The 22,920-nt window shown below is 42.2% G+C and overlaps 1 protein-coding gene across 1 annotated transcript in view; it reads right to left on the reverse strand.

Moving 5' to 3' along the window:
* Window positions 1-1,596: 1,596 nt before the first annotated feature.
* gng2 (guanine nucleotide binding protein (G protein), gamma 2) overlaps window positions 1,597-22,920 on the reverse strand; it is a 22,778-nt gene continuing 1,454 nt past the window's right edge. Inside the window, exons 2-3 of the mRNA XM_076299172.1 lie at window positions 3,080-3,204; window positions 1,597-2,518 (exon numbers count right to left, since the gene is read on the reverse strand). Of these exons, the coding sequence (XP_076155287.1) occupies window positions 2,390-2,518; window positions 3,080-3,166 (216 nt within the window). The 5' untranslated portion in view covers window positions 3,167-3,204 and the 3' untranslated portion in view covers window positions 1,597-2,389. The remainder of the gene's footprint in view (window positions 2,519-3,079; window positions 3,205-22,920) is intronic.

Below are 22,920 nucleotides of genomic sequence, written 5' to 3' on the forward strand. Positions count from 1 at the left end.
ACTAGAGGTCAGTTGTTCATATGAAGTGGCGGTACAGTCAATTTGGGCACTGCACTTTATAATTGGGCCTAGACAGTGGTGTAGTCTAGTTAGCTGTAGTGGGCATACTGTGATGTAGTCTAGTTGACTGTAGTGGGTATACTGTGATCAATCCCAAATGTTATTACCTATCCTTGCCTATTTTAAGTAGGTATACTGATATGGTGATGCTTTTTAAGTGGGTATACTGTGTAGTCCTGCGTATCACATAGACTACACCACTGGGCCTAGAGATACATATCTTAATTAATAGTGTTTCTTCTCTTCCCCTATATATGTAGTGCTTTTAGTCATGTCGGATAGCAGAGGATTACAAAAACGGAATGCTTTTCATCAGCTAGCAGCCCTGTACAAGTCTAACCTATGTGTTGCTGTCAGTTGCATGACACTAAAATAGATATTTCCTTAGTGTCTCTGATAAGCTGGGTTATTCCTCACACTGTTTCTTAATAATTTTATGAGTTTATTCAATAGTGTTTTGATATGAAATCCATTTTACCAACTTGTACTAGCCTATTTTGCAGGATTAAGAACATGCAAACTCATAAAACCAAACTTAATCTAGCATGGTCTGTGTGGACACTTTCCAGTAACAGACTTTTGAATAATATTATAATAAAAGTAAACTGGAATGATAAATACCACTATTAACCAGTTATCCAAAACGTTAAATAGCATTGTGGTTTTGGTTTTGTCTCTGTTTTCAGTTCATCCTAAAATGTTGTTGGTTTCTGGTTTACATTTTTGCTCATAGACCCATTTCTAATCCCTGTCAGGTAGGCACATTACCAACATGCTTCTCCCCTGATGATTCTTATGTCATCATCATCTTGTTGCACTATGCCTGAGTTCTCCACAAGTAATGGTAAGTGAAATGCATCCTTAGATTTACACTGCAGTTCAATCTCATATCCCATAGTATAGGGCACATGCTTTGTGTCCAGTTGTTCAGTAACTTTAACGAATTACTTAAATTTAAATTGTAATGCGTTACCTTACTTCGTTACCCAATAAAGTAACGAAATGACAGGACTTTGTAACGCATTACCCCCAACACTGTTTGTGTCCATGCTATACCAAACAGCTGTACACAGCTGTGTTACCATCCATCACATTTTCCTTGTCTGTATTATATAGTTATTACACTGCAGGCGTAGCCTGACTCCGCCTGTCTACGTACTTCCGCTCATTTACATTTCCCTACAGTACTCCATCTGGAATAGCTCTCGTTCACTTTGTTTACTTTGGCAACTTGTCTCCGAACCAACCAGCGAACAGAGGGCGTTCCTGAGAGCAATTAAGTTTAAGTTGCAAGCCTATCGTTATCGTTGTGTCCTCCGTGGTTAACATACGTCATTACCAAACGTTAGTGATTGAACTCGAAGTCAGAGAGTCTGGTATCCAGGCTACTGCAGGCGTACCGTTTGCCAGAACCTCTCCATGTATCTGGTCAAGTGTACACCTAGTATACTGGAATAATATTATTAACAAGGCATCATTGAGGTGTCCTTTGTGTCATTAAAGCAATGAAGCAATGCATTGTGGTCAACAAAATCATCAAATCAGTTTCCATCTTTAATAGAAACAGGAAGTGAGGTCAGCAGAGCACATCACAGCACAGTTTACTTGCTAGCACATTCATACAGAGTAGAAAGAGGAGGCATTACCAGGCATACAGAGTTCAACAGCGGTCATAGAAAGGAACCTGAAAAGAGACTGCTTGTTGTAAAGTTTAAAAAAAAAGAAGCCAACTTAAGTGAAAGATTCGATAGAAAGCTATCTATATGATGTAGCCACACCACTTTATCATAAGGAGAAATCCATAGTGAAACACTGAAATATCAAACAAAATAAAATTTCAAAAAAGTAATATATAACACATTGTCTTAACAAACAGAGGTCCAGTAGAAGAGCTTGACACCACTAGCCACACTCATGTGTTCAATCCTCCAAAAAATAAGGTTTCTTTGCTTTTTAAACCCTCTACATTGACTGTCAATGTTGAGTCATCGATCAGGGTGGACAATATTTCTTGTTTGTTTACAAAAGTTGTTTGTTTGTTTACAAAAAAACATGCATCACTTCCTTCCCGTCTCACCTCTACACACATTGTTGTTGATCACCTCACTGTGTGAGAGTGTGTTCATGTGTGTGCGTGTGTGTGTGAGTTATCCACCTTAGTATGAGCCATTTTAGGTAGTACTAGAGGATACCCCCCCACTACCACAACCTACCATCAGCACCACATACACTCTACACACACACACGCTTGCTAGAAGAGTTCTAAGTGTCGCGAGTCATTTCTGGCATCTGTGGGCAAGTGCCCGCTGTATGCCCGATGCTTGCCTGCTCACAGGATGGCACAGAAGAACTTCTTCTCCCTGAAGGGGTTCTCAGAGGCGGGCACAGGCGACAGGAGCGGGTCCCCTTTAGCCTGGGCCTCACAGTATGACATCAGGTCAGCCGCCGCCTTGGACACCTGGAACACACACACACACACACACACACACGCAAACACACGCACACATGCGCACACACAAACACACGCATGCACACACACACACACACACACACACACACGCATGCACACATGCATGCACACACGCATGCACGCACGCACACACACACACACACACACACACACACACACACACACACACACACACACACACACACACACACACAGAAAGACAGAAAGAGGAAGACATGTAATACATACAGTAGCATTGTATTCAAGCCATTTTATATAGCAGCTTATACACCAAAAATCCCCAACCAACTCTCCCTTAGATGTAAAATAATAATGAATGGGAGTAGCTGCAAAGAGGTACAGTAGCAAGAGGTCTGTGTAACAAGTTAGTTTACATCAGTTAAGAAGGTGTTCTGTGTACTATATAACAGAATGATGAACCTGCAGGGAAGTGAAACATGGCCTCCATTAAAGGCCACCTCCTGTGTGCACATTGTTCAGTAGTGAGCAATAGACTACTATGGGTAGGTGGACATTGTCAAGAGGATTTTACTGGGCCCGAGGTCTAACCTTTATCCTGTCTATGTTGGCCTCCATCTTGAGCTGTTCCACCAGCTTACGGGCCTGGGCGATGCTGGCTGTGTTGTTGGTTGCCATGGAGCTTCAGATGTAAGTCCCTGTGCACAGAGAATGTTCTGGAAAAGAAAGGATGAGTGAATTTAGAAGGTTCAAACAAATTCACTTACCACACCCAAAAATGACATAACATTTATTTAGGAAATCTAATCTAAGTTCTCATCTGATCTGTGCAGAAGTTACCCTGCAGTGACGTTTTCTTTACTGATGGCCTTTACTTTCTCAATACCTCTCTGAAACAGTGTGACTTGAAAAGTTGATCATGATCTGGTTACACTTCCTGTTTCAGTTACGAAATGAATGATGTTGGAACAACCTGCCTGTCTGTGTGCTGCTGTGCAGTGCAAGCTTTGAAGATGACCTTTCTCAGCTTTAATGACAACATTGTTCTACAGATGTCTTTGGTTTTTGTTCCTGACAGTGTTGTGTGGTGTATTCAAATTCGCAAACATGACGAATGTTCGTGAAGATTGTCAAACAGTTTTCTGTTTGCCTTGAATCTGGGTTTTGTATACACATGTTTTTGCTGATAGGATAGCACCTCTGACACACCCACCAAATGAGAGAAAACTACCTCAAAAGCCTGTTGCTCATCGTGACCAAACATGTTGTTCAATCAGGAAACCGTAGCAGAACAGTGCAAAACGTTTTGACTTTGAACTTGCTCCTGATCACACACTGACACACACCTGTCATTCAGAGGTCGGCTGTGTTGGAGGGATTGGAGCTTTTTAATCTCAGCCTGACACCCCGCAGCCCTCTGACTGTGACAGATTTAGCTGCACTTCCACCCCTAGCCACATGGGGGCGCCCAAATCTAATTAGTAACAGTGATCTCTTTGGACATGACAGTGGCCTGGTTTGCTCTACAGATTCCTCAATGTCGTCTTTCATTTCCTCTGTGGAACTGCTGAGCCTCATGTTTCTGCTCTGTTTCTGCTTTCTGTTCTATATCCTCATATTCAATATCTGTATGATGTGTTGTTTGTTAGCTCTTTACCATCTGTTGTTGCATTTGGAAGCATACTGATTGGGACTGTGCTATACAGGGTTTTTAAACGCTCTGCTTTAGCTGTGCTTTGGTGTATGACATGATTTCATGAGTCCATGACATGCAGTGCCACTGAACTTGACGTGGAATGGTTGACCCTTCGCTCTGTGTTGAAAAGCTTACTTGTTTTCTCACTGGTGACCCAACTGAAACAAAAATAGCTGGACCTACTTTTTTTTTTTTAGTCTCAGTAGTTAGCAACACAAAACACTTCATCACAAACCGTATCACCACATTATAACAGGAACAAACCACACAGTTATTCAACGCCATAATGCTTAACTGGGCTGATGGTGATCATGATGCTTTTACTTCGCTGACCTCATAGCATCCCCCTCTGCACTCTGACTCATCTGAGTACTGAAGGCTCCACCTGTGTCTGATGCCCTGGTGTAACTACACACACAGCTAAACGCTGTGGATCAAATGGGCGCTGTAAATAGGACGGATGTGCTATGAATGTCATATATAATTTAAAGAGTGTGTTGTGTATATTATAGCCCTCTCTGCAGCATTCCCTGCATGTGAGAACATCTAAGAATCTCGTTAAATATGTAACAATCTGCTCTCGAGATTATCTGGCACTTTTCCACTTTCAGAGGGACTCACTCTGAGGAACGGTGTTTAATATTAAATATATGAAATGACCCCTTCAGATGGGAGCGGTGGCAGCCTCCTCGGACCACTTGTCCCCTGGTGAAGCCCCGGCTCTTGACAGAGTCTGGAGAAGACACCAGTCTGCCTGTGCAGAGCCCAGTAAATCAGCTGTCGCACACACGCGTGCACGGCCTAACGTTTACACTCAGGCAGGATGGCTTTAACACATTTTAAACACAGATGAACACAGCTCCAGAACTCATGTACACCGAGCCTGTTTCTGCCTCTGGTTAGCACTCTTTCTCTCTCTCTCTCTCTGTCTCTCTCTCTCTCTGTCCTGTTCTCTGTTTTTTATCCTCTGTCTCACTCATATTCTCTCGTTGTCCTGCTGACTCTTTCCCACTCGCAAACTAACTCCTTACCTTATATGGAAATGCGAGATGGGTTTATACCTGGGCTCAGTAAAATCACAGTGTGTACTGTATGTGTGTGATTCTCTCTCTCTGTCTTTCTTTCTTTCTCTCTCACTCTGTCTCTGTGTGTGTGTGTGTGTTGAGTGTTATACATGGAAGGACCTGTAACAGTACGTGAGCCATTTTGACCTGTCACCTTGTCAACTGATTCCTCCCAGAGTATTTGGGTCTTGTTTTCCTTGCTTGCCTTTCAGATCCACAGCATTTAAATGTATGTGTGTGTGTCAGAGTTTCCGCTAGAAAAAAATGGTCCGGTCAAAGTGACCGGCAGAGGTTTCGTTTTCCGGACATTTTGATGATATGCCGGTCAAATATCCTATTATCGCTTCTTAATTAGTCAAATTGAGAAAAACTGGAGACAGGCTATGTAGCTTCAAGAATTACATAATCAGGCTGTATAGAATGCAACATGTTCATTAGCCTAACTTAAACATGCCTAACAGTATCTTTTCATGGACAAGAGTCCGCTTCATTCGTTGTTTTAAAAAGGCTACGTTGTTTGTTGCTGCTACCCACGTTATCTCCAGTGGTGACACAGATGCACACACACAAGAATGAGCGCTCACACCACTACCCCCTAATGCTATGCCTCTTTATTTGATAACAATAAATTAAGAAATGTTTCCAATTCTGGGAAATGTTTAGTTTATTTTTCTTTCGGCCGCGGTTCAATGATACCGTTTAATTGTGCCAGGAATTATCCGCGGACCAGCAATCTCCTCGTCGAGGAGGCCCTAACCCTGCAGATCATAGACAGAGAACGCATAGGCCTACTGTATGCTTTGGGTAAAGAACACTTTGCATGTCCAGTGTAGGCTACACGGAGAATGATAGTGTCTTGGAGCGGCCACACCCCCCGCAACTCCACTTCCAATGTCACTGATTCCGAAAGATACGCCCCACACTTCTGCTTTTTTATCTGGTGGTGGTGGAGTTGACCGGACATCTGAGGCTTCAGACGTTAACCCATTTATCATCATCCATCGCGTCTGGCCTCTGAAAAAACTTTTAAGGCTAGTCTGCCTGGGCCTGGCCATGTTTGAACCGCCTCACTCATTTGTTCATTGTTTAACATGGACGTTTTAAGCATGCGCTTCCTATTTGAAATGCAGCATAGGCTATGCGTGTTGTTTAATAGCTTACTTTTCAAACGGTAGAGCCTGTTCATTTAAAAACATAGCCAGAGGACGTATAATATAGGCTTACACATGGACGGATTATGAACTTTCGGACCCCTGGGCCCAGATGTATTAAGGGCCCCCCACTAATTGTCGCATATGTGGGAGGGGGGTTTGGGGGTCCTCCCCCAGAATTTTTTTTTTATATTGAGGCAGTGATTCTTCAGGGCCTCCTGACCCCTTGGGCCCCTGGGCCTGGGCCCGGTAGGCCCGTGCAGTAATCCATCCCTGGGCTTACATATTAAGGCTTATTCTCAAATTCAGATTGCATTAGGGGACGGGATTATTAGCCAATTTCAATCAGACAATTTGACCGGAGAGATTTAATTTTGTCGGACATTTCATTTTTTTTCCGGCCAATGTCCGGTAATTACCGGACAACGGAAACCCTGAGTGTGTGTGTGTGTATGTGTGTGAGTGTGTGTGTTTGCGCGAGAGAGAGAGAGAGAGAGAGAGAGAGAGAGAGAGAGAGAGAGAGGAGGGGGGACAGATAGACAGAGAAAGAAAAGAGAATGAATGTGCGTGTTTGTGAAGTGTTGATAAGAAGGAGTTTTGCTTTGATTTCCTTTAATCTTGTGTCCTGGAGAGGGGGCCATATGTGTGCTCTTTCACAAAGGCTATAGTCCCCTTCTGGGTGCCGGAAGGCCAGCAGTTCCCTCTCAAGGGAACATGCACTTAATCACTCACCAATCTATACAGGTACACAGACAACAACTGCAGGTCACACACACACCAAATACACACACACACACACATATATACACACACACATTTCAAAATCATTAAAAGACACACACACACCTATACACACACACACACACACACGTGTACACCCTCCCAGATGATTATTCCACATGCTCATAAGCCAGCCCTCTCAGGCAGCTGCTCCTTTCTCTAAATCAATAGCTTCCTGTCTTCTGTTCTCTGCTTTGAGGGCGGCTTAGCTCAGGTCCCCATGAAAGAGCTACCGGCGCAGGTTGTGCTCTCACAAAGACCAAGGAGAAAAACCCACACTCATTTCATACAAACATCAAATAGGAGTAAGGCTTGGCGATAAAGACAAGTCATTAATTTGGGGTCCGCTGAAAATCACTTCTTTTTTACCCCTTTATCACTTTCCTGCTGTACCTCTCTCTCTCTCTATCTATCTATCTATCTATCGTTCTCTCTCTCTCTCTCTCTGCATGGGTGTGTGAGTGCATGTGCCTCTGGGTCAATTTGGCAACACATCGGTAGACACGCATGAAGGGAGCGTTCACATCACTGTGGCACAGAAAACCGGCCAAAATAACGAAACAAAAAAATGAATACATCAGAACACTCAACCCAAACAGCTAAAGACATATGCTCCCTTTGCCCTAGCAACCGGAGACACGCACTCACGACACATGTTGCCATGGTAACCCAGGCATGCGGCTGCGTAGCCAGTGTCGTGTGGGTCATTGGTGTGTCCTAATTTGCACTTCTGCTCAGTGGCTACACCACAGCTCACACTATGGCACCACACAGCACATCACTTCCCCTCTCTAAAGACAAATGTGTGTGTGTGTGTGTGTGTGTGTGTGTGTGTGTGTGTGTGTGTGTGTGTGTGTGTGTGTGTGTGTGTGTGTGTACGCTTACGGGTATGTCCATGTTGAAAAAAACGTTCAGGACAACTGACCTGTACTTCCGGAGCTCTACTGATGGCTTAGCCTGTTCAAGAGTACCGTGTTCATGGTCACTGCCCAATGCCCATGGACTTCATACAGCATTAAGCATTTATGTTATATATGTCTATGTCTGTGTGACACACTTTGAGTAGCCATTATGCCAGAAAATGTGCTATACAAATAACATACTTATTTACATGTGTGTTTGTATTATGTATATCCATGTGAATGCCTGTATGTGTTTGCTTGCGGGTGAGTGTGTGTGTGTGTGTGTGTGTGTGTGTGTGTGTGTTCCCCGATATGTGTGCATCTGTGTGTCCATTTGTGTACGCACATACTGTATATGTGTGTGTGTGTGTGTGTGTGTGTGTGTGTGTGTGTGTGTGTGTACTGTGCGTGTGAGTGAGTGTGTGTGTGTGTGTGTCTGTGTGTGCATGTTTGTGTGTGTGTGCATGTGTGTGTGAGTCCTTGTTTAAGGGAAGGTGTAAGTTGGTTTACGTAATGATCCATCACAGCTCTCTACCGAAAACAATGCTGCTAGCTGACTCTATAAAGGGGCTCTGGAACATACCAAGTGTTTGAGATCACTCTGCACAGCAGATGTTAGCACTGCTACACCTGACTGCTTTTAAACAAACTATCTCGTAACCCTAACATCTAACTGAGAAAGAGGTCCCAGAGGCCCCAACATTACAACTTGTAACTGGAAGGTTAAATCACTTCCTACACATATTGCAGTTCTTATTTTTTTGTAATTTAAATTTTTATTTGCAAATATGACAAACAACTGCTCATATGGTACAGCTTACAGAAAACAAATAAGGTCAGACATTGAAGTAACAGTTCAGTCAAAGCATAAGTTATCCTGGTCATATCTAGAAATGTGAAAAATGAAAAACAAAAAATGTTCAGACTAAGCAGACAAAAAGCACAGTAGTATTAGTTAAGTAAAACAATCAAACAAAATATCAGTAAATTAAATAAATATGGCATGAAAATCCAGTTATAATCTCACAATCAGGCTACTAGTTAGAAGTCAGGTGGGCCATAAAGTAATCCCAAATCCCCAATGTCCCCGGCTCTTTGCCCCTTATCCTGGCCAACATAACCTCATATGATGCTGTCTCACTCATGACAGGGTTCCTACACATTTTCCATTTCAAAATTCCATACTTTTTCCATACTCAAACATCCAGATTTTTCTACTCATAATCTTGAAATTGCGGCCACTTCTGGTTTGGGATAACTCAGTGAAAAAAAAAACGTATGGACAACCGAAGTGAATTAAAAAAAATGACACTTAATATTCATCCATTTAGTCAGGTAATTTTTCTACTGTATGAGCCAGCTGGCAATTTGTGCAGGCACTCGCTCAATCCAGTTGTCATCAACTTCAGACTGTAACACTTTTGCCATTCTATCTGGCGCATCACAGTTTTCAATGAATAAATACAACCACAAAGTTATGTTTTCACCGAGCGGAGCTCATAGACCAGGGGGGTCAAACTCATATTAGGTAGTGGGTCGGATTTGTTGGAATGAGACCTCGTGGTGGGCCGTCATTGTCATCATTTTCTGCATGGGTATCAGAGTGTTATTTGATGATATCACTTATGAGCAAACAAGTACAAATAATGTACTGCTGTACTGCTCTTTCTCTCTTGAAATGCTCTACTTCCATGTTAGTTTTTCCGCTTCTTCCTTCCTGAAAATGGTTTGTAGTGTTAGGTTATCAATTTATCATATCATAGAGATATTGCTTATTACACTTTGTTGAAGACAACTGGATGTGATCTTTTTTTTCTAATTTTCCCTTCCTACCTAAAACATCTGGGGGGCCATATGAAACCTGCTGGCGGGCCTGATCTGGCCCGCGGGCCTTATGTTTGACACCCCTGTCATAGACAATGCTTTAAGTCAGAAGTTAATGTCATTACCGCAATGTCTGGGATTTGTCCTCAAAAAAAAATAAGGCCCAAAATTTAAATTATGGAAAAAGTCTGAAGTCTACCTAAAGCTATTTCTTTATTGAGGCAAATTTTTATTTATTTAATCCTACGACAAAGATCCTCCTAAGTACGATCATCAGTCAAACACTCCCATATGCCACACAACAGTTTAAGTTAATGCATGAGACACGGTGCTCATTGACTGAGAGCCCTAATTTCAGCAATGGGGAAAGTGCAAAGTCAATGTTTATAATTTAAAGAAATGATAGTTGACAGTTAAGCTACACAACAGGAATGGTTCATTATGACCTGAGTAGTGATTAGTACTGTAGCTGCAATAGTCTGGAATTACAGATATTTCTCCATACCCTTTTTCCATACTTATCCAGACCTGGAAATTACTAAAATCAAATTCCATACTTTTCCAGGTTTTCCATACCGCGTAGGAACCCTGTCATGAGGAGTTTCCACTCCTGCATTGTTGTGTTTATGGGTGATTTCCAATGTCTCAATATAATTTTGGCAGCAGAGGCTATCCCAACCATCACAACTGAATTTGCACTTTTTGTCAGGGTTGGCGTTTCTGTTTTATCTCCCAAAAGGCATAATCTTGGAGATATTGGCAAGGTTACCCCTGCCACCGTCCCCAAGAACTCCAGTATGTTATGCAAAATGGTTTTACCATAGAGCATTCCCATATGAGATGCAAAAAGGTACCCATCTCAGTTTTACATTTCCAGCATGTGTTGGTACTTATTAGTCCTATTTTGAAAAGCCATAATTGGCGTCCAGTAATACCGGTGCAAAATTTTATATTGAATAAATTTCCCTCTAGCTTCCTTAATATAGTTACCATTATTAGCTAAAATCTGTTTCCATGTATCCATGTCAATTGTACACTCAAGGTATCTCTGCCAAATTAGTCTCAAGTTGTCACATATGCTACTGGTTAAATAAATTTAGTTTTTATAAAATGTTGACGCCTTATGGTTAAACGGGTTGTCAAGATAGTCAACAATTGGGTTGTTTACTTCACCTGACTGAAACTTTTTCATCGCACAATGTCTGATTTGTAAGTATTTCCAAAAGTCTCCTGTCTCTTCCAATTTGTACTTATGGACTAATTCAGTGAATGACATAAATATACCATCTTTATAAAGGTCACTAATTGTATTTATTCCACTGTCTAGCCACCGTTTCCAAAACACTTTCTGCTTCCCTATTTGTACTTCAGGATTTAACCAAAGTGAGGCATAAGGCTGTTTGTAATGTGAGAGTTTGTGCATTTTATGAACCTTTGCCCAGACCTCACAAGAGTGCTTAACAATGGGATTGATCTCCTTTACTTTATCCTTCCAATGTTGGGATATCACATTTATAGGATGAAATGGTGTAGCAAGAGTCTTCTCTATAGTGGCCCACTCTAAGCCAGACCCTGTTCTTCTCCAATGGTTGGCAATCTTAGCCATTTCAAATGACAGACTATACAGACTAACATCAGGCAGGCCGAGTCTCCTTTATCTTTGGGCGCACACATTTTACTCATTTTAAATCTGGGCTTCCTCCCTGCCCAGAGAAAGTCCCTAATGTGATTATCATATTGTTTAAAAATGTGAACAGATGTGTTAAGTGGCAACATCATAGATATGTAGTTCAATTGTGGCGCTATTACCATTTTAATAACATTAACTTTACCCACACAGACTAAGATTTAACTTTCCCCATTTTCCTAGATTTGTTTTGATTTTTTGAAGAAGTCAGAATTGTCATCTCGCTGAGATCTGGGCATAACTTGATGCCCAAATATATCATGCCCTTTGGAACCCATTTGAAGTTGTATTGTGTCACTACTTGCAGGTGACAGTGTTTAGATATTAGCATCGCTTCCGACTTAGTCCAGTTGATTTTATAACCTGATAGCTTGGAGTATTTACCAATGGTATTCATTAGTGAAGGTAAGGAATTTTGAGGATCACTAGTCAGAAAGAGAATATCATCCGCATACAGTATTAGCTTATGCTCACTTCCACCACCCTCTGCTCCTTTAATGTCAGGGTTTTCTGTTATGGCCACTGCTCCATTCTCCATCTGCCCCGTCTAAGTTTATCTGAGTGGATATTTGCACATAGTTCAACAGGTGCATGATCTGACAGGGAAATAGCATTAATATTACTATCAATAACTGCATTAATCAGGCTCTCGGAGATCAAAACAAAGTGTATTCTCGAGTGAGATTTGTGGCAATGTGAGTAGAATGTGTATTCTCGTTTACTCAGATTAACGAATCGCCATACATCAATCAAACCATTGTCTTCAATCAGCATGTGAATGGCACCTCTATCCTTTGGTGTTGAAGTTCCTAAAAATCTACTTTTATCAAGGGTCCCATCTAAGACCTGATTGAAATCACCTGCCAAAATAATTTGTCCTTGCGAATTTCCCAGTATAGTATTAACCTCATGAAAAAAGGAGGGATCTCCTTTGTTAGGAGCATAGATGTTCCACAATGTTAATTCCATACCATTTATGATGGTTTCAAGACAAATGTTTCTTCGGTTCATATCCTTAAATTCCCTTGACACTGAAAAATTCAATCTTTTTTTGGACCAAAATAAGAACCCTGTTTTTCTTGCTTGAGAAGGAGCCATAATAAACCTGCCCAACCCAGTCTCTTTTAAATTTCTTAGCTTCCTCATCCATTAGATGTGATTCTTGAATGAATGCTATGTCAGCTTGTTTATGTTTAAGATATAAAAGAACTTTTTTCCTCTTCACAAGATTCCCACAACCATTAATATTCCAGGATACTATTTTAACACAAACATTATTTGCCATTCAAACCATAAGAAAGTGTTGTAAGTATAGGGTATATAAAGAACTGAACCACTTTGTCTGACCTGTCTGAAACAGTAGGCCTATTCATAAGTTTTTGTACCATTGCTGAGCATATTCCAAATGTATTTTTTAAGTGAACATACAGTACATGACCAAACTGGGCAACATAAACATTCCCTCTACAATAGAGGAGAAAACACAAAAAAGTCTCCAACAACTAACTGGAGACTTGTTTCCCATTAAATCTGTCCAGGACTGAGGAAAAACAAAAAACAAAATCTGCCTAGGTCCGTGGGTTGTCCGGTTCGCCCACTAAATCCCCAGATAGCTACACAAGTATTGTCCAACCCCACCATGCCTCTCTCAAACTCTCCACATAGATCAGCCTATAGCTAGAGTTTTGCTCCGAACCTTTAATCTCCGTCTGTCATGTGCTGCTTAATTAATTTAAAGAAGCCCTATGCAGGTCTGGTTATTCCTTCGCTGTTTCTGGGTTTTTGCCGGATTTGGGCTCGCATTTTTCACGACATAGCTCCCCCTGCAGCTTCGGTAGCAAGTGACTGCTACGCTAAACCCAAGGGGGCAGGCGAATTCCCGGAAGTAGAAGCATCGATGTAGCGGTGGTTATCAACTCTCTGCTAACCCCATAGAACGCCCAGTCATTTAGGATTTTTTTGAACTCCCATAACTTCATATAATATATATCATGTGCCGATATTTTAGCTTCTGTGTTATCTACATAAACAATAAAAGGCAAAACAAGACTCGACTACCTCGTACGTAACGTTAGGTTCCCGTAAGAAGAATGTTTAGCATGTCCGGTTGAAGGGAAGCTAACGCACTGAAGGGAGATAACCGTATTGTTTGGATAAGAAGCGTAGCTGCTAGTCCAGCCAGCACGGAAACTCGTGAACAAGCTATGTAGCCTACAATAGCATTGTAGCCTATGTTAAGGTAAAGCATAGAGGCAAGTAAACCTAATGGAAAAACAGTAGTTTTACCGTTAGGTAGTCTAACGATAATCATTTCAGAGGTTTTCGATGGATTGACGTAGGTCAGAAAAGTGGAAAGAAGATTAGCCTCAAGGCTATAACTTTTTTGTTTTGTTTTACCATGACTGTTTTTAAAGATGATCATGTGTGGTAGTTTCAACATTAACACGACTTGATATCACTTCGTGAGGATGATATTAATAATAATACATAAATAAATGTTTAACTTTGAAGGCGAAGGAAGTGTGAGAAGAATTTCTGTGTATCTATCATATGAGTTACAAGATTCAGTTCGATGGCTAACGTCACGAAGTTAAGTGCGAGTCTGCGCAGTACTGGGGGGACCAACTGAAAAATGACTCAGTACCCTCCCATTGAGAACGACGGAGTCTGTTCGTCCATTTCTTTTACTGTCTATGGCTAAACCCCCACTAGCTAGCAAGCTAGCCATCAAAAAACCAAGCTAAACACATACAGGGCTCACAATAAAGTGGTCGAGCAAACACATTGTTCAAGAGACTATCAAACCACATTACAAAAACGAAGTTCACCCAAGGGTAGGCTACTTACAATTTCAACAGCAACAAAGCCAAGTCGACGTCCGTTTTGCAGTCTTCTTAGAAACTGCAATCTGACTACATTTTGAGGCGCGATTGGATACTTCCGCTGATTCACATCCGGATTTATCCGGTCCGGGTTCAGAAAGTTGCATATTCGGTTTTTCCGCGGAGAAGCGATAGAGGGAGACGAAGCACCCACCAAACAACCCAGAAAGTGTTGTAGAACCATCAGAATGACTCTCAACCTGCATAAGTAAGGTCATTTTTGCTAATATTGTTGCATAGGGCTTCTTTAACAGCCTCTGACGCATCTTCAAATTTTCGGTTCTTCCCCTTCAAAGTGAAACGGAGCGTAACTAGGAAGGCAGATGTTTTGCTGCAGTGAAATTTTTCCTCCTCTCAGCTAGCTCCTTGGTCATGTCAGGGAAAAGGGAAAGATGACATCCATTCCATTCAGCTCCACCTTTTTCTCTTGCGACTTTAAGCACTTTGTCTCTCGTGGATGAGCGCAGAAATCTTATCATTATCAGTCTCGGAGGTTGATCCTCATTCGGACGAGATCCAGGAGAGCGGTGTGCTCTTTCGACCTCAAACTCGTTATCAGTGTCCAAACCGAGGGCCTCTGACAACAGTTTTTCTAAGCATGCCCTCATGTTGTCCCCCTCAATGCCCTCTTTCAGACCTAGCAACCTGACATTATTGCGGCGGCTTCTATTTTCCAAATCTTCCACACGATTCCATAGAGTCTCTATGCGCTTACTGTGTAGATCGCGGTCGTTTACCAGTTGATGACTGGTGTCCTCCATGTTGGAAATTCGGCCTTCCGCTTCTGTCAGTCGCTCTTGCATAGCATTTACTGTATTTTTCAATTCTGCTGTAGTCTCTTTAGTCGTTGATACATCGGATGCCACTGTGTGAAGCGTCGTGCTCATTTTAGTCACTTCAGCGAAGAGACTTTCCAAACTAGCATTCTGTGGTGGTTGTCGTTTTGGGCTAGCATCGCCTGACTCCATAGCAGCATTCTTTGCTCTTGTATTCTTAAAATATTTTGAAGATGTAGCCATATTCTAGCAGATTAATTGTCTCACGTAGTTAAGGGTTCGATAACAAGATATTTAACTTTGAAATAGTATGGATAAATGATCGGATTAATTTGATTTAGTTAGTGGGGTTTAGGACCACTTCTACTGAGCAGTCATCTTACTCGGCATCCCACGTGACTCCCACATATTGCAGTTCAACCACAAGGCAACATCAAGGGAACGAAGAGATGACCTGATAAAGTGACATCCAGGGGGTCCATCAAACAGCCCACAAACCATGGGCTTAACTCCCCTGAACGTTGCCTGTCTTTATGAGATCAGCTGAAGTATATTTTACAATACTGACATTTACAGCAGACCCAGCTGTTAGCTCTTTGCTGTAACATATAGCCGAGAGCTCTGGACTGTGTGTTCACTGACCCTGACTCCCATCTGATTAGAGGAATTGCTGGAGGTCCAAAGCAGCTCAGCACTTTGAGGTCATAGGCTGGAGACAGTAGTGAGATGCTGAGCTAGGTGAGGGTTGACCAAGTGTGAGCCAAACAGCTGCAGAACGCATCCTACACGCCCATGCAGCTATCACACTCAAGTACTGTACGTAGATGTGTACAACTCTGAATTATCTGAACTTCTAAACTGATGTACATGCGCACACTGATAAACTGAAATCAGGTCTACACACACACACACACACACACACACACACAAACACTGGAGAGTGCAATCTCTCCAGGCCTCTTTACAACAGCTGCCAGCTGCTACTTAAAACTGAGGAGAGCTGATTAAACTACCACACACCTCTCACATGCCTTTAAACCAGCTCATCAAACAGACACAGATATATTCACAAACACACACACACACAGACACACAAACACACACAGACACACACACACACACACATACAGAGAGACACGTTGAGTGTGAGTACTAAGTGGCCTGCGCTTCTACACATAGCTGGACCTTTCCTCTATCCTCATATCAACACTATCTCTGCACTCTAATCCTTTCCACCCTCTCTTTCCTTCCTCTCTCCCCCTCTCTCTCTCTCTCTGACTTTCTTTCTTCTTTCTCTCCCTTTCTCTCTCTCTCTCTCCGCTCTTACATCTTCTGCTACTTCACTTGCTCTTCGGGCTCCTCAGCCTTTTCTGGCTGACTCTGTCTATGGAAAAGAAGGGTTGAGAGGAGGCCAAATAGATGGAGGGGGGGGGGGGGGTAGAGAGAAGAGTTGCTGCAATTTCCAGTCCTTACATACCAGCTTAATTACACTACACTGTGTGTTAGTGTGGCTGGTAGTGTGTGTGTGTGTGTGTGGTTATGGAGTGGTGAGTTCTGCACACGTTCTGAAGGAGACTGCCAAGTTGTTGACTCGCAGCGGAGATCGGAATTCTGAAGTGGAATGGAACACACCCGCCCTCAAAGACACACACACACACACACACACACAAACATACACACACAGACACACTGGATGTGGGAACATTTGAGAAGACACATACACAAAACACAGGGTGTCACATCCCACTATATATTATCCCTTTCTCCAAATATGACATATGCTACGTGATTATAGCCATGGCTAAACCAGTACAGACAGATACTGTGTAAATAGCGGTCAACAGGATGGAGAAAAACTGAATATCTAATTATAAAGAACTCGCATACACACACGCGCGCACACACACACACACACACACACAGACAGACACACAGACAGACACACAGACACACACACACACACACGATGGATGTGACTGAATGTTTATCACTGCTGCGTTCTCACTGCTGTGTCACTAAAATCCTGTGTTTGGGACAGCCAGCTGTCCCTCATATAGTACACTAGTGGCTGTGTGGGTCTCTGGGTCTCTGAATACAGGGAAAGGGTTTTCTTCATCCACTACTGTGCCCAGTTTAATGGATGGAGATGCCTTGCGACACATCTCTGTAGGGTATGGCTTGACCTGGTTCTTTATGTTACTGTTGTTTCCAGCTCTGTTCATATGTGTACAGCATAATAATAACTAGATGTACCGCAGAGCGGTACAAAATATGACCGCCGCCCAGTCCAGCACATTTTTTCCACAAAAAAAAAATCACGCTGAAAGGCCTATATGATTCTAACTGTCTCACTAAATTGCATTATCCACACTCAATTCTCACTGGTATCTGCTAGACAACAAGTCCCAAAACATGATTAGTTCATAGATTTCACATGTAAAATTCATTTTATACAACCCCACCTCCATCTTGCCTGTTCATAATTCTGAGAAATTCTTGATTGTTTGTGTTATGTTTATGTTATGTGTGTGTGTGTGTGTGTGTGTGAGTGTGTGTGTGTGTGTGTGTGTGCGTGCTTGTGTGTGTGCCTGCGTATGTGCCTGTGCATGGAAGCGTACATATGTCACTCACTGTGTGAGTATATGTCATACGTATGATTACTGTGAATGTGTGTGTGTGCGTGTGTATCTGTTTGTGCACATGTGTGCACATGAAATGGGTTAACATGACCCCTGGAGGCAAATATACGGAAAAAAAATGGACATCCTAGGCCCTACAGTTCTCAAGATATTCACAGAGAACTGTATCTGGCCTACCCTCCTTTCGGGGGGTCCAGTCCAGCGGGGGGGCTACAGATCAAAACGAAAAATGACGGTTCCATGCTATCCATGTGGGGGTACATGCCCACCAAGTTTTGTGTACCCCGGTCTTTCAGTGTCCCGGGAATCCTTGTTGGTGTACGTCACAAAATGTACACATAAATTATTTTATTGTAAGGCCCCCCATGAACGAAAGTACACAAAACTTGGCATGCATTCAGAAGGTGTCATAATGATCCTACACTTTCAATTTCGTGCAGTTTTGACCATGTCAGCCAGAGATATTGTGATGAAAACACCTAAATTTTTGCTTTTTAATTTTTAACTAGGTGGCGCTATACATGAAATAAGTGGTAATGGGATGGGTTGACATGGCCCCTTGAGATCAACATACAAAAAAAGGTGGACCTCCTAGGCCCTACGGTTCTCGAGATATTCACAGAAAACTGTCTCAGGCCACCTACAGGCCAGTTGGTGTATAGTAACATAAATTAATTTATTGTGTGGCCCCCCATGAACGGAATTCCACGAAACTTGGCGTGCCTTCAGAGGGTGTCATAATGATCCTACACTTCCAATTTCGTGCAGTTTTGACTATGTTAGGTCACAGATACCTGCGATTACAACACCTCTTTTTTACGTTTTTGTGTTTAACTAGGTGCCGCTATACATGAAATGAGTGGTTATGGAATGGGTTGACATGGCCCCTTGAGATCAACTTACAAAAAAAATGGTCCTCCTAAACCTTACGGTTCTCGAGATATTCACAGAAAACTGTGTCTGCCCTACCCTCCTTTCGGGGGGTGCAGTCCAGCGGGGGGGCTACAGATCAAAACGAAAAACGATGGTTCCATGCTATCCATATGGGGTTACATGCCCACCAAGTTTCGTCTACCCCGGTCTTTCAGTGTCCCGGGACTCATTGACGGAAATTTGGACATGCGAAAAAGAAAAAAATAAAAAAAAAAAAATAAAAAATCTGACTAAACCTATATGACCGCCGCTTCGCTGCGCGGCGGTCATAATAATACATTTTATTTAAAGCGCCTTTCAAGTCATCCAAGGACACTGTACAATAAGAGAAAAAGATATAGACATAAGAGTAGCATAAAAACATCAAACAGAGACAGTATACAAGAGAACATAGACATAAAAGCAACATATACAGGGACAGTACAAATAGACAGTACACTTAGTAAAACACACTATACATTCAGCCAGGAGGAGACAGACAGCATGTAATAAATAGTGGCAACCTTTCGCTTGAAACAGCATCATGCCCCAGTTCAATCTGAAGTCTCGTTTCTGGAGTCCCATGTGCATGCCTCTCGAGACATTTACATTAAATAATGTTCAGGGGCTATGGCATAATTATAGTGTGAAACAGGAACACACACACACACACAACCACACACACTACATCTATTACACTGATAATGTGACAGTCTCAGCTGTGGTTTGTAACACATATCTTGACATTATGACCTTAAAATGTGTGTGTGTTCAGGAAGCGCTCCTATCCCAGCATCTGTGTCCTGTTCGTGTGAGTGCTAATAAACAAGATGTGCTTTTAAGGTGTGAAATGTTGCAACCTATGTCTCCCTTTCTCAATGATACACACTCACATCTCTCAAGAGTGATGTATCAATGATACATCACTCACATCCTCCCACATTTCAAACTTCATCCTGTACCCTATAGTATGAGCGCATAGAAAGTAGACCAATGTGCACACTCAAACAGACCAATGTGCACACTCAAGCAGACCAATGTGCACACTCAAGCAGATCCAGTGTGCACACTCAAACAGACCAGTGTGCACACTCAAACCGACCAATGTGCACACTCAAGCAGACCAATGTGCACACTCAAACAGACCAATGTGCACACTCAAGCAGACCAAGTGTGCACACTCAAGCAGATCCAGTGTGCACACTCAAACACACCAGTGTGCACACTCAAACAGTAACATTGTTTAATGTTGTTCTCTGATGTTAACATAAAAGGTACACAACTAGCATGCTCAGATGTTATTTTACATGTCCGTTTACCTTATAAAATGGTCCATTTTAGCAGATATCTAGCACCCTCATACTTATCTGGCACCCACATGAAAGTGAGTTTTTAGCTGATTGGCTGTCTTGTAGCAAAGACTGCTCACAATAGGCTCCAGCAACTTCTACCTGTGTCTCCAACTCAAAGTGGTAATTTAACGTGTGGAGGGGGGGCAGTGATAAGAGGAATGGTTTGCGTCACAGTCTGTATTGGTGAAGGAGAAAACAACTGTTTCCAGTGTGCAGCAGCTTTGTGGCTATACACCAAACTCTGCTTACTCAACACAGCCAAGGTAAAAATGCTTTTCCATCCTATGTCTGCTTTTAAGGATCTTTTATTTCAGTTCATGAAACACATAACCTAAACCTGAGTTTCTGTTTCTGTTCCAAAAGGACTCAAAGATCAGTTCACATACTGTCCTTACATGTTGAAAGCCCCCTCTTAGTAACAGCAGTATCCCTAAATGTAAATGAGTTTCCTAAAGGTCATGTCAATTATTTAGGAATCTCATACTTACTTTGTGGATCAACACTGTCCTTACTACCAGAATTAGGCAGGGATCACACTGACCAGCGGCAAGCGGCAGGTTTCCTATTGTTCTCTATGGTTCCTTAGCGGAACGTTGGCAACGCTAGCGTTGAACAAGCTGAGTGTCGAACTTGGTTCAACTTTCAAAGCACAATGCAAGTGTATTCAATTGTCAGTTTAGGCAAACCATTTGTGTTACTTAGGAACAAGGTAAAACTTATTATGGTCTGAGTGTTGCATTACACTTACCCCATGCCGCTTCATTATTTCCAGTGTGATCCCCGCCTTAAAGCAAGATGTTATAGTGTCTAAAGGCTTTTATCCTCCCTCTGTTCGCCCAGGCCAATCACTATGGACTCTGGAATCACTGAGAGAACTCTAAGAGCAGTTTATGGACAACTACAGTGCCATCCGCACTGATTGGCACCCCTGATAAATATGAGTAAAAAGAGCCATAAAAATAATCTTTTGGCATGTGCTTTTGTTTAGAATATTTATTTCTTTATGAGGATTTTTTGTCTTCTTAGAATATATTTGCATCCTTTCATGGCTGGATTCATTTTCACTGTCTTCACTGTGAAATTAAGATTAAATACTAAAATATACATTTTTAATACCTTGTTTTGCTCCTCTTTACCAGGGGTGCCACTAAATGTGGAGGGCGCACCAAAATGCATCAATTAGCTAGCAAGCTAACTTCTGTGTTAGCGTCAGTTTCTCAGTGTCATCTGTGCTGTTGTTTGTGTTTGAAAGGCATGATTGTGCCTTATTAGCTTAATACTGTAGCTATCGAGTTTTAGACAAAAACTCAGAGAACAGTGCACAGACACAGTCTACAAATACAAACAGTACACTCATACAGACACACACACACACACACACACACACACACACACACACATACACACACACACGCACACACACACACACGCACACACACACACACACATACAGTACACATACGATTTCCTCTGGAAACAATGGTTGTGCCAAGCATAACACCACCAAACCCACAGTCTGTTAACAATATTCTAAACATCCGCCCCTATCCAAGATCCGCTGCGTGGTCTGTACATGAGAGAGTGAAACCATGTGTGTGTGTGTGTGTACCTGTGTGTGCAAGAGTGCCTCTGTGTACACATGTGTGTATTTATTCAAAACTTATAAACACGCAAGCACGCAAAGCCAGTTTAATAACCTCAGCCTCAGATATTTATATGGGTTTTTCACTGCATAGCCATATTCAGCATACATGCTACATCCCAATTAAACACATTACACCTCCTTGTCCAGATAAGGAAGTATAACTCCAAATCTATCGCTGGATGAACCTACTTCTCCTGCATGTCAGCAACCTCTACCTTCAAGTAGTCAACTCTTAAACAGCCTTTCATACACACAAACCCCATGGACAAAAACACACACACACACACACACACACACACACACTCACAGACACACACACACACGCTTCTATGAAAACAGCCTGAGTCAGTCCCTTAGAAACATCTGGTGGCTCACACTCAGTAATCCAGGTCGTTTTTCACTGCTCTAAACACACACACACACACACACACACATTTTTGCACACAGGCCTATGTGTGTACGGCTGTGGCTGAACACATAACGTCATTTTCTCCCCTAATTTGACTGAGGGTCTAGCCAGCTCTCACTTCTCTCCAGTCTGGAGTGAGATGTCGAGTTGTTCTTTGGTAACAGAGTGGAAAACCTCATAAAGCACAGAAATTAGAGCATACACTCTACAAAGCATGCTGTTAAATCACCACCGAATGCACACACACACACACACACACACACACACACGTACATGCAAGCATGCACGCACATACACACACAGAAATACACATTTTTATATGCATCAATGCATTCTATTCCCCTTTTCCGCTTACCTAACCAACACATATGCAGCTGCACATATTCAGATTAACCATGTTGCCTGTGTGTGTTTTTGTGTGTGTATGTGTTTATGTGTTTTTGGTTGTGTGTGTGTCGGTGTGTGTTTGTGTGTGTGTGTGTGTGTGTATTTGTGTGTGCGTGTGTGTGTGTGTGTGTGTGTGTGTGTGTGTGTGTGTGTGTGTGTGTGTGTGTGTGTATCCGCCTTTTGCATTTCTGATGCAAAAACATAGGCCTGTGTTCATCAGTATGGAAAGGAGCATGATATTATGTAAAGCTGGAGATAATGAATGATATAACCGACCATGACCAAATGGTGACTAAATACAGTTAGATAATGCATGAGTGTGAGTG

This window comes from Alosa pseudoharengus, unplaced genomic scaffold (genome assembly GCF_046254945.1).
Source record: "Alosa pseudoharengus isolate Yale_2024_CS ecotype anadromous, Long Island Sound unplaced genomic scaffold, YU_APseudo_1.1 YU_APseudo_1.1_scf_22, whole genome shotgun sequence".
Taxonomy (NCBI): Eukaryota; Metazoa; Chordata; class Actinopteri; order Clupeiformes; family Clupeidae; genus Alosa; species Alosa pseudoharengus.